Here is a 13,747-nt window from a genome sequence, read left to right on the forward strand (position 1 = left end):
TTAAATAGCAATCTTTCTGTGATCTCTCTAGAGCATAGTACTATTTTGTTGCCTTGGAAAAGCATAGCACAAGGTGGTTTTTAAAATTTAATGACCAGTTTTCCTAACATCCAGTTATTGTCTTATACATGGTTAACTTTCATATTAGGATTTCAGGTCCTATAGCATTTAGCTTAACAATCCGTTATTGAATTTTTAGGTCAATTTCAGTTTTCTACTGTGATAGATTTTGAACAGTCTCTGTGATTAACTTTTTACAAAGTTTTTTTTTTTTTTTTTAAATCATCCAAAAACATAGTAGAATAAATGCTAGAGAAATAGGAAGAGATGCCTGCCTCCTACTCCTTCTTCAGGCTCTTCTGGGGATCTCAGGTTGTATCTGCAACAAACAGTCCTGCACTATCACTGAATCACACATACTCCTGATATTTACCTTCTGCAAAACAAAGTCATCTAAGGATTAACCAGTTGATATCAGGGTTGGAGACACTTCCTTTGGAGGAACCTTTGGCTTCTTTCTAACACTTTTAACTCATAAATACCTCCTTTTTAAAGTCTTCCCTGTCATAGAATTAGGTGGGCCCTTATTAAGTTGACTTACTACCTTGCCTGATTTAGATGACCCTAAATACTTTGTAAAAGGATCCTCTACTATAAAGTGAAATATCCTGGTTTGCCTATCATTTCTTAGAGAAAGAAGTAGGGGTCATTATAAGAATGTATCTGAAGGCTATGAAGGCAAAGTTGTTTTGGCTTTTATACTTTCCAGTGGCACAAAAGGAAGATTAGTCGCATTTGCCTCATATCTGGTTAAAAAAAAGGTAATTGAGTCTCTGTTTAAGAGCAAAAAGGGATGGGTCAAGGTCATGTTTATAGTCTTTACATCTCATTAATAAAAAAAAGGAATGCGTCTCTGTTTAAGAGCAAAAAGGGATGGGTCAAAGTCATGTTTATAGTCTTTGCATCTCATTAATAAAAATAAGATGAAGTCAAAGTGAAGTTAGCCAAAATGGAAAAGGAAATAAGAGGATTACTTTTTTTTTTTTTTTTTTTTTTAAAGAAACGTGGTCTCACTCTGTCACCCAGGTACAGTGGTGTGTTCACAGTGCATCACAGCCTTGAATTCCTGGGCTAAAGTGACCCTCCTGCCTCAGCCTCCCTAAGTGCTGAGATTATAGGTGTGAGCCACCATGCCTGGCCAAGAATTACTTTCAAAGAAGGAAAAGAGAAAGAAAAATGGGAAAGTACACTGAGAAAAGAAATAGAAAAATAGAGAAAAGTATAACAAGGCAATAGTCAATAAAGGATACATTTTGCCATATTTTTAAAGCATCCTTTCTTTTTTTTTTTGAGACAGAATCTCTCTCTGTCTCCCAGGCTGGAGTGCAGTGGTACAATCATAGCCCACTGCAGCCTTGATCTGCGAGGCTCAAGAGATCCTCCCACCTCAGCCTCCACAGTAGCTGGGACTACAGGCTTGCACCACCAGGCCCAGCTAATTTTTTTTTTTTTTTTTTTTCAGTAGAGACTAAGTCTCACTTTGTTGCCCAGGGTAGTCTCCAACTCCTGAGCTCAAGTGATCCTCCCGCTGCAGCCTTCCAAAGTGCTGGAATTACAGGTGTGAGCCACTGTGCCTGGCCTAAGGTATCCTTTTCTAAGACACACTAGAGACCTGCACTGTTCAATAAAATAATCATTAAGCATACGTAGCTGGCTATGAAGAACTTGACATGTAGCTAGTCCAAATTGAAATGTGTCGTAAGTATAAAATACCCACCAGATTTTGAAAACATAGCATGAAAAAAAGTGTAAAGTATCTCATTAATACTTTTTTATATTGATTACATGATGAAATACTAATATTTTGTGTATACAGAGTTATATGTTTTATATAACTCAGTAAATATTGTTTTGCCCATTTTTTATTTTCTTAATGTGACTACTAGAAAATTTGAAATTACTTATATGACTCACATTATACTTCTGTTGGCACTGCTACTGACCTTGCTAAGAAAAAAATGGGAAATAATTCATTAGCCTCATTGAAAGTAATATACCAGCCTGGGCAATGTGGCAAAACCTCATCTCTAATAAAAATACAAAAATTAGCCAGGCATTGTAGCACGTATGGTAGTCCCAGCTACTTGGGAAACTGAAGTGGGGAAAATCACCTGAGCCTGGGAAGTTGAGGCTGCAGTGAGCTGTGATCACACCACTGCACTCCAGCCTGGACAATACGAATGAGATCCAGCCTGAAAAAAAAAAAAAAAAGTAACATAAAGGAGTATAAAGGAGTAGGAATATCCTTTCAATGAACTCGTCCCTCAGGAAGAACCGGTTATTAGTGTCCTCGGCAGGAAAAGAAAGGCCAGAACGGTTATCCACCTTCTGTTCTTCTCTTACTTGATGCAAAAACAGAGGCGTTGTTTCTCCGGTGGCTAAAAATTGAGGAAATTTGCTAAAAGAGAAAAATAAATGAAAGGGGAGAATAGAAGGAAAGAAGAGAGTCTCAACAGAAGGATGCAAGCACAGTTGAAAACTCAAGTACCATACTGAAAACAAGGCCGGGCACGGTGACTCACGCCTGTAAATCCCAGCACTTTGGGAGGCTGAGGCAGGAGGATCACTTGAGCCCAGGAGTTTGAGACCAGCCTAGGAAATATAATAAGACTCTTTCTCTACAAAAAATTAACTGGGCTTGGTGGCGCACACCTGTAGTCCCAGCTACTCAGGAAGCTGAAGTGGGAAGATCACTTGAGCCCAGGAGTTTGAGGCTGCTGTGAGCCATAATCAAGCCACTGCACTCCAGCCAGGATGACAGTGTGAGACCCTGTCTTAAAAAAAAATACCAAAAAAGTAAAGGGTACTAGGGAAATTTTCTAAACCGCTTCTTAGTGCCCACTCTTAAATATCAACTAAAGGATAATTATCACTGAATATCTAAGGAAAGCCAAAGACAAAACAAATGGAATAAAACTACTTGATAGAATATAAACATTGCAGGTATAAGGAAAAAATGTTTTTAATCTGTTATTAATATCCTCAGAGAGATAAGGAAACATAATATATGAAACAAAACCAAGATACCATATAAAAGGGAACACACAGAATAAAATTCGACAGGGAAAACTGAAAGACTAATAAAAGGATTGTGGGAGAAAAGTTAAAGAAATCTCACAGAAAGCAAGGAAAAAAGATTTTGCCAGAGGCACACATCTGCAATCCCAGCTACTCAGAAGGCTAAGGCAGCAGGATGGCATTAGCTCAGGAGTTCTAGGCCAGCCTGGTCAACATATGAAATATCATTAGAAAAAGAAAAAAAGGTAGAATCTTTAATTAAAAAAAAAAAAAAGATGGATAGAAAACACTGCCAGTCTAGGAGGTCAAACAGCCAAACATTTGAAATCAAGAACAAGAAAAAACAGAAGAGAAAAAGTCAAATAACTGAAGATTTCCCAGAACTGAATGTCACGAATTTTAGATTAAGAGGACCAATTAAGTGTCCAATACAGTGACAGAAACACTTCCACATTTGTTTCATAATACTGTGAGATGTACTAGGAACAAAAGGACTTCTTGACAGCAACATTGGAAGCTAAAAAGTATTGAAGTGAGACTGTCACATATTTGAAGGAAAATGATTTCCAACTAGAATTCTATACCCAACCAAATTATTAATTAAAGATAAGGACAGACCAAAGACATTTTTAGATAAGAGGGAATAACCTGAGAAAGAAGGCAACATGGAATCCAAGAAACACACGAGAAAGATAAAAAGTAGTCACCGAGATGATGGTGAATGGAGACCACAGGATGACAGCTATGCCCAAGGTATAGAGAGCAGATCAGGAAGCTCCAGAAAGTGTGTCCAAGAAAATGAATTTGATAGAATGCCTGATGTATTTTAATGTGTTGAAAAGTAGGGCAGAGTTTATAAAATATAATCGGTAGTATGGAAAACAAAGCATGGGAGAAAAGAGAATTAATAATTCCAGAGAAAATAAAAATGTGCAAGGAAGGAAAAGTAATTATAGTATACTATATTGTTCAAAAGTGAATAGCCTTTATGTGGTCATAATTTTACAAACATTGAACATTAATTTAACTAAAATTATGATATAATAATACAGGATGGATGGGGAGTAGAAGCAAGTGAAAGAGAGCTAAATTCATACCTTTCATACAAGAAAATCAATAGGTAATACCTATATCTGAAAAAAAAAAAAATCACAGAAAAATAGGCAGAGCTAAATGTCAAAAGAATAAACTGAATTAAATTGTTGCCCTTGAGTCAGGGGACAGGGTAAATGGGTAACTCTAGTAAGAATTCTAGTAATTCTTATGAAGCTGACAAATTAAACAATAGCATTCTAGTAATTCTTATGAAACTGACACATTAAACGATAGAGTTATATCAGCAAACTTTTCTGGGAAGCGCTATATAATAAAATATTTTAAGCTTTGCAGGTCATGCAGTGTGTCACATGTATTCAGTTATAGCACAAAAGCAGCCATAGCCAATAGTAAACAAATGAGCATGTCTGTGTTCCAGTAAAATGTTATTTGTAGAGGTGGGGTACGATGACTCCCGTCTGTAATCTCAGCACTTTGGGAGGGCGAGTCAGGTGGATCACAAGGTCAAGAGATCGAGACCAGCCTGGCTAACATGGTGAAACCCCATCTCTACTAAAAAATACAAAAATTAGCCGGGTGCGGTGGTGCACGCCTGTCATCCCAGCTACTCTGGCCTGAGGCAGGGGAATTGCTTGAACCTGGGGGGTTGAAGGTTGCAGTGAGCTGAGATTGTGCCACTGCACTCCAGCCTGGTGACAGAGTGAGACTCTATCTCAAAAAAAAAAGTTATTTGTAAACATTAGATTTTGAATTTCATATAATTTTACATGCCACTAAATATTCTTTTCCCTTTAAATTGTTTAACAATGTAAAATGAAAAAACAAAACAAAACAAAAACACGAAAACAAAACCACACACACATTTTTAGCTCTCAAGCCCTATGAAAACAGGCAGCAGGCTAGATTTGGCCTGTGGGCAATGATTTGCTGACCCTTGCTTTAAATAATGGGAACATGTAACTTTGATGAAAATAAAAACAACAAAGACACAAGAAGAGTGAAAACAATTGGGAAGAATATTTACAAATTTGTCCCATATCATGCCTATTACAAAATTTCTTTTTACCAGAGTCCATTCTGAAGGACATGGGAAATAATTCAGACAGAAATATACTGTCTCCTAGGTGTTTACAATCCTGTAGGCTGTGTAGAATTAAGGCCCCTTTTTTCTATAGACATAGAATCTGTCCTCTAGGGATCAAGTGACTTGTCCAGAATCATAGTTTATGAGGGACTAGAATTGAGACTAGAATCTATTGCTTTTTTCCTCTTCATTGCTTACTGCACAAATAATACGTGACTATATCCTTGTAAAAAGCACTACAGAAGACTGTGTATTTTCAAAATCACTATTCTCCTGCGTCTTGTCACAGTCCCATTCCCCTCCTTATACACACTCAGAGTTAATCAATATTGCAATGTGGTCACTACCATATGTTGTAGTGAGAAAATAGTTCTATTAGTTAGGGGAGAAAAATCACAAACCTTCAATTTTTTTTTCCTCCAGGCACTTAAATTCCTAGCAAAGTGCCATAAGAAAAAGAAACTATTTGCTTCTTGGCAAGGACTCCAAGAACTCACTGATGCACGCCGAGTTGAACTGAAGCAACAAGTGGATGACTACGTCAGAAGACATTTGGTATGTAGGCTTCTGTGCCATATCAGTATTACATTATTCCAGTGCATGATATTGATCAACAAAACAGTGTCTCTCATATATATATATGTGTGTGTGTGTGTGTGTGTGTGTGTGTATACATTTATTGCTGGTATAAGGTAATGCATTGGCTTTTCCATAGAAGTCATGGTATATCTTTTTATAGTTACATAGCCATAGAGGTATAGTCAGTGGTGAAGGAGACTCTGCTTTAAATCAGTTTTTTCCCATACTACGTCAATAAGACTTGTTCATTGCTTCTTTTGCAATATACAGTAAAACTCGAACTATTTTGAACCTTCCAGAAAGAGTATATGTAATTGTCAATCAATGATTATTCATTCTTACATTTGTTGGACTACTAATGTACCTCCAGAAGCCAATAAGATATAGCATTTGACTATTTGCCTCTTATGATCTTACCACAAATATACTGCTAGCGCCTTTATCCCAACAGAAATGTCCATATCTTTGACTTTCTATGACCACAGTATTGCAGGTCACGTGTTATTCACTTCTCCCACCTGAATTCTTGACCATCTACTCCTATGTGTCTTCAAAGGTCATTTCCCTTTCTGCCTTGGGAGTAACTCACCACTCCTGTCATTAATTTTAATCACCTGCACCTTTGCTGATTACCTCTACTTTCTTTACTCTTACAGTTTCTCCCATGCTTTCACACTTCTGTAATTTTATGGACAAAGTTGGCAGTTTATACATTTCAATCTATCAGAATTATTCCCTCATTTGAACCAACCACTCATAGTGTATCTTGGTGCTTTTCATGAGTTTTGTTGTGATTATGGTGGTGGTGTTTGTGCCTGAGTTCATTCTCTCTCTCACACACACACATACATACACACACACAGATACACACACACACTTCTCAAATTTGAAGGTTCTGGATAACTGATGTTAGAGGTTTGATGTGATATTTAGGCAGTCCTATCATTCACCCTTTCATTCCTCCAGAGCGCCCAAAATGAAAGGACTTTTTGTAACAAACAAAAACCACTATACAAATGGAAATGAAGTGCAAATATATTAGTAGCTGAGCATGTATCTGGTAATCACTGGAACACAGCAATGGTAAAACCTGAATTGGATAGCATAGCTTAGTCCAAGAAGTGTAAGTAAGCCCTCTTACTTTTCCCCTCCTGCTTATCTGTATTTAGGGACCCAAAACCTAATGGAGTCTGTGGAGTCTGTGGAGAAAGAGAGGAGGAAAAAACCACCCTTCTATGTCAGGCCCTCTGTGATTACCATAAAGAGGTAGACAGTGGAAAAAGTCCTGACATTTGTTTCTGGCCAAGATGGAGTAACAGGGACTAGATTTACTTCCTGCCTGAAACAACCAGAAAAAGAAACAAACATAAACAGATAAAAATGTATGAGAAAATCGTTTTCAAGACCCTGGACATCAGACAACAAAGAACAATAATTTCTGAGAGGGAACAAAGCGAGCCCTATAATTACCCCAGCTTACTGCCTTGAAAGAGTTTTTAGGCCATAGCTCAAGGAAGAGAAGAGCTCTTTAGAATCCTTGAGTTAAGGAGATGGCACTGAGAGTCTGGTGACACCAAGGGAGCTAGACTTCATAGAACAGAGTACCAGAGCAAAGAGAGCTGCAAAGAGAGAGAACCCCAGGTATCTACAGAATCTACCCCTTGAGTATTCTCCAGAATACTAATCAGCATGTACATGTGAGGAAATTATCTAAAGCCAAATTTTCCAAACAGTCATCTGAAAAGGTAAGACAGAAGTGTGTCTGGAACTCACATAGGTCCAGGAATAGTGCCTGTTCCCATCAAATATGCTGGAGAAACTCATAATTCACAGGGTCTGGTGAAGCGTACTCAGGAAGACCTTCCCTTAATAGTAGATTATGATTAGCCTAGACAGCTCCATTCTGCCAAACAAATTATAAAATCAAGAGTCAAAAAAAGATTAAAATGTTTTCATGTAATTTAACAGCATTCCAAAAAAAGACTCAAAATTTTAAGAAATGTCAAAATATCCAGCACCCAACAAGGTAAAAGTCACAATGTCTAGCAGCTAATCAAATATTAAAGGCATGCATGGAAGTAGGAAAATAGGACCCATAATGAGGAGGATATTCAATCAAACCAACCCAGAAATTACATAGATGTTAAAATTGGCAGAGAAGGGCATTAAAACAGTCATTATAACTGTATTCTATATGTTCAAAAAGTCAAGTAGAAATATGGAAAATATTTTTAAAATACCTGAATCAAACTCCTAGAGATAAAAACTTCAAAGTATGGTGTGAAAAATATACTTGATCAAATTAATAGCAGATTAGACTTTGCTGGTGGAAGTCTAATAATAAATTAATAATAAAGGTGAAGCCATAGTAGTAGATACTGCACAAAATGAGTCACAGAGAGGGAAAAAAGAGAAAAATATTTGAAAAGACCATTACTGAGCTGTGGGACTGTAAGTGACCCAATAAATGAAAAATTGGAATCCCTGAAGGAAATGTAGAGAAAAATAATGGCTGAAAACTTTCCAAACTAAAAATGATAAGCCCATACCCAAACCAGTTAAGGCACAAGTACATGGAAAAAACTGTGCCAAGGAATATCATAATCAAAATTGTCAAACCAGTGATACGTGAAAATCTTAAAAACAAAAAAAATTTTAAATGTTATATAAAGACAAAAATTACATTGCTCAGTAGGAACAGTGCAAGCAAGAAGATACCTTGCTTTAAAGTACTGAAAGGAAAAAAAGTTGTCCAACCTAGAATTCTGTACCTGGCAAAAAAAATTGTTAAAAAAAAGCTTTTTCAGACATACAAAAGCTGAAAGACTTGATCACCAGGACACTTGCACTACCAAAAAAGAATTTAACATTCCAGAAATGTTATAAAAAATGTTAAATTCTTTTTATTCATATAGATTGAGGGAGTAAAAATGCACATTTACATGCTTATATTGCAAACTCCTCTCCAGCAAAATAAACAATCAACGGTAAACAGCCTATAGAATGAGAAAAAATAGTTGAAAGCTATACATCTAACAAAGGGCTAATATCTAGAATCTACAAGGAACTCAACTCAAGAAGAAAAAAACCCATTAAAAAGTGGGCAAAGCCGGATGCTGTGGCTCATGCCTATAATCTCAGCACTCTGGGATGCCAAGGCAGGAGGAATACTTGAGCCCAGGAATTCGAAACCAGCTTAGGCAACATGGTGAAACCTGGTCTCTACAAAAAATTTAAAAATTAGCCAGGCATGGTGGTGCCTGTCTGCGGTCCCAGCTACTTGAGAGGCTGAAGTAGGGTGATCATTTGAGCTCAGGAGGTTGAGGCTGCAGTGAGGCATGTTCATGCTACTGCACTCCAGCCCGGGCGGCCGAGAGAGACCCTGTCTCAAAAAAAAAAAAAAAAAAAAAAGTGGGCAAGAAACATGAACAGACATACAAGTGGTCAACAAACAATGAAAAATGGTCAATATCACTAATCATCAGAGAAATGTAAATTAAAATCATAATAAATAACCATATTATACCAGTTAAAATGACTATTATTACAAAGTCAAAAACAACAGATGTTAGCAAGGATGTGGAGAAAAGGGAACACTTACACACTGTTGGTGGGAATGTAAATCAGAAATGTTAAGTTCTTTAAGGTGTAAAACACTTAACATTTCTGTTTAAAATGATGCCAGGAAAAGACACCAGAGAGAAATCTGGCTCTACATAAAGAAATTAAGAGCACTGGAAATGGTAATTACAGCCATGTGTCACATAATGAATTTTCAGTCAGTGTTGGTCCATATATACAACAGTGGTCACATAATATTGTAATGGCATATTTTTACTGGACATTTTCTATATTTTTATATGTTTACATATGCAAAAACTTACCATTGCATTAAAATTGATTACAGTATTCAGTACAATAACATGCTGTACAGATTTGTAGCCTAAGAGCAATAGGGTATACCACATAGCCTACATAGGTAGTAGTCTATACCATTTAAGTTTGTGTAGGTACACTCGACAGGCGCACAGTGACAAAATCACCTAACAGCACATTTCTCTGAACCTATTCCTGTCGTTAAGCAAGGCATGACTGTACTTGGGTAAATATACAGTAGTCCCCCGTTAATCTCAGAAGATGCATTCCAAGACACCCAATGGAAGACTAAAACTGCAGATAGTACCGAACCCTGTATATATCATGTTTTTTCCTATACATACATACTTATGATAAAGTTTAATTTATAAATTACACACAGTAAGAGATTAACAACCACAGTAATAAAGTAGAACAATTATCATAATATACTGTAATAAAAGTTATATGAATGTGGTCTCTCTGTCTCTCTCAAAATATCTTATTGTACTCTACTGCAGGTAACTGAAACCACAGAAAGTGAAACCTTGGATAACTGGGGGATTGCTATACTATTGAAAGGTTCTTATACTGTATATGAAGTGATATGTTATCATCTGAAGGTAGATTTATAAGTTAACCATGTATGGTATGAACCTTAAAGCAACCACTAAAATTTAAAAAACAAAGAGTTATAGCTAACGACTGATAATAAAATAGCTAATAAGTCTACAAAAGAGATGAAATTGAATCATAAAATATACTTGATCAAAAAAGGCAGAAAAAGAGGAAAAATAAAGTGATGGGACAAAAAGAAAGCAAAATGATAGACTCAAATGTGATTGTATCAGTAATTACAATAGCTAAAAATGGTCTGAACACCCCAATTAAAAAGCAGAGTAGCAGACTGAATAAAAAAGCCTGATTATATGTTGATTACAAGAAACATACTTTAAATATGAAAAAAGGTGGAACAAGTATAATGATAAAGGAATCAATTAAGAGGACATAAGAATTTTAAATGTTTATATACCTAATAACAGTGCTCCAAAATACATGTAGCCAACATGAATGAACCTTGATGACATGCTAACTGAAATAAGCCAGATACAAAAGGACAAATATTATCTGATTCCACTTATCTAAGATACCTAGAGAAGGCAAACTGATAGAAATAGAAAATTGAATTGCGGTTTTCAGGAGTAGAAGTTGGGGAGTAGGATGAGAAGATAGTATTTAAAGAGTATGGAATTTCAATTTGGGCAAATATAAAAGTTCTGGAGATGGACAGTGGCAGTGGTCATATAACAATATGAATGTACTTTAATACCACTGAACTGTACAATTAAAAATGGTTAAAATGATAAATCTTATGTATATTTTACCACAATAAAAAAATACATGAAGCAAACACTGATAGAACTGTGATGAGGAATAAAGCCACAATTCTTTCAATAACCCTCTCAACAACAACTTATAGAACAAGCACGCAGAAAAGCAGCAAGGATATGGTAGATATGAACAACACTATTAAACAACTTGATCTAATTGACATTTTTGGAAAACTTCACCAAATAACATTCTTCTTAATGAACATTGCACATAGAATATTTACCAAGATGGACTATGTTCTGTACCATCAAATAAATCTCAATAAACTAAAAAATATATATATACAAAGTATATTCTCTGCCCACAATAGAATTAAGTTAGAAGTCAATAACAGAAATATCTCTGGTTATATTACCAACTATATGGAAACTAAACAACACACTTCTAAATAACCAAAGGCTCAAAGAAGAAATCAGAAGGGAAATTATAAAGTATTTCAAACTGAATGAAAACTCCACCTTTCACAACTTGTAGATTCCCCAAAAGCAGTATTTAGAAGGAAATTTTTATCACTAAACACCTGTATTTTAAAAAGAAGATAGGTCTCAAATCAAAGGCCTCAAAGAGCTGGGCACAGTAGCCTGTGACAACTACTTGGGAGGCTGAGGCGGGAGGATTTCCTGAGCCCAGGAGTTTAAGGCTATAGTGGTCCATGACTGTGCCTGTGAATAGCCACTGTACTCCAGCCTGGGCAACATAGCAAGACTATGTCTCTTTAAAAAAAAACAAACAGAAACAGACAGCCCCTCCTTTCTCACTAAAAAACAAAAACAAGAAAACCCTCAGCTTATAACTTAAGAAACTAGAAACGGAGAAAATTAAACTCCAAGTAAGCAGAAGAAAGGAAATAAAGATCAAAGGGAAATCAATAAACTAGGAAACAAAAGCAATAGAGAAAAATAAATGAAACTAAAAGCTGATTGTTTGAGAAGATCAATAAAATTTATAAAACTGCAGCCAGACTGACCAGGAAAAAGACATAAATTACCAACATCAGGAGGTAAGAGAAGTGACATCAATATAGACTATACAGATATTGAAGAATAAGAGAATATTAGTACCTTTATACCAATACAACAATTTTTATGAAATAGACAAATCCTCAAAAGACAAATTACTACAGTTCACCTGAGAATAGATAAAGTGAATAATCTCATAAATCTATATGTCTACTAAATTGTAGCTGAAAACCTCTCCACAAGAAAACTTGCATGGCTGGATTGCTTCACTGATTCATTTAAGAAGGAAATAATGCCAATTACATAAAAAATTGAAGAAGGGGAAATACTTTCCAACTCATTTTATAAGACCAGCAATACCCTGACACCATAACCAGAGACCTTACAAGCAAAGAATTTCAGAACAATATTCCTCATGAACATTTATCTCAAAATTCTAAACATTAAAACTTTTAACAACATGGATAAATCTCAAAATAGTTATTCATTTAGCAAATTGAATCTAATAATATGTTGAAAGGCTAGTATATCATGAACAAGTAAAGTTTATCTCAGGTATAATTTACCATATTAACAGACTCAAACTAAGAAAAATCATATTATTATATCAATAAATGCAGAAAAAGAGCTTGACAAAATACAACATCTAGCCCTGACACCCCACACACCCCAAGAACGAAATCTTAACAAACTGGGAATTTGGAGAAAATTTTCTCCACTTGATGAAAGATATCTATGAAATACCTACAACTGACATCATGTTCAATGACAAAAGACTGAATGTTTCTCCTCTAAGATTAGGAACAAGGCAGAATGTCATTCGGCACAATCATAATCCCATCAGCTTTTCTTGTGGAAATTGACACACTGATTCTAAAATTCATATAGAAATACAAAGGACCTAGAATAGAATAGCTAAGAAACTGCAAAAAAGAACAGAGTTGGAGGGCTAACGTTACCTGATTGCAATTATAAAGCTATAGAATCAAAACAGTGATATTGATACAAAGATACAAAAACAAATCAGTAGAATATACTTGAATCCAGAAATAAATCCACATGTATAGCCAACTAATTATTGACAGAGATGCACAGTTAATATAGTAGAAAAACTGGAGCAATTGGCTATCCATATATTAAAAAAATTGAACTTGAAGCCATACATCACTTCATATACAAAATTTAACTCAAAGTAGATCATAGGCCTAAATGCAAAACCTAAAACTATAAAACTTCTAAAAGGAAACAATGGAGAAATATTGTGACCTTTTTTTAAATTATTATTTTTATTTTTATTATACTTTAAGTTTTAGGGTACATGTGCACAACGTGCAGGTTTGTTACATATGTATACTTGTGCCATGTTGGTGTGCTGCACCCGTCAACTCATCAGCACCCATCAACTTGTCATTTACATCAGGTATAACTCCCAATGCCATCCCTTCCCCGTGCCCCCTCCCCATAATAGGCCCCAGTGTGTGATGTTCCCCTTCCTGTGTCCAAGTGATCTCATTGTTCAATTCCCACCTATGAGTGAGAACATGCGATGTTTGGTTTTCTGTTCTTGTGATAGTTTGCTGAGAATGATGGTCTCCAGCTGCATCCATGTCCATACAAAGGACACGAACTCATCCTTTTTTATGACTGCATAGTATTCCATGGTGTATATGTACCACATTTTCTTAATCCAGTCTGTCACTGATGGACATTTGGGTTGATTCCAAGTCTTTGCTATTGTGAATAG

At 35.8% G+C, this 13,747-nt stretch overlaps 1 protein-coding gene across 2 annotated transcripts in view; it reads left to right on the forward strand.

Annotated features, from left to right (window-relative positions):
* IQCB1 (IQ motif containing B1) overlaps window positions 1-13,747 on the forward strand; it is a 73,056-nt gene that overhangs the window by 51,546 nt on the left and 7,763 nt on the right. For both annotated transcript variants that reach the window (XM_011971594.1, XM_011971595.1), the window contains one exon: window positions 5,642-5,773. In XM_011971594.1, coding sequence (XP_011826984.1) covers window positions 5,642-5,773 — 132 coding nt within the window. The remainder of the gene's footprint in view (window positions 1-5,641; window positions 5,774-13,747) is intronic.

The sequence above is a fragment of the Mandrillus leucophaeus genome, unplaced genomic scaffold (genome assembly GCF_000951045.1).
Source record: "Mandrillus leucophaeus isolate KB7577 unplaced genomic scaffold, Mleu.le_1.0 Scaffold123, whole genome shotgun sequence".
Lineage (NCBI taxonomy): Eukaryota > Metazoa > Chordata > Mammalia > Primates > Cercopithecidae > Mandrillus > Mandrillus leucophaeus.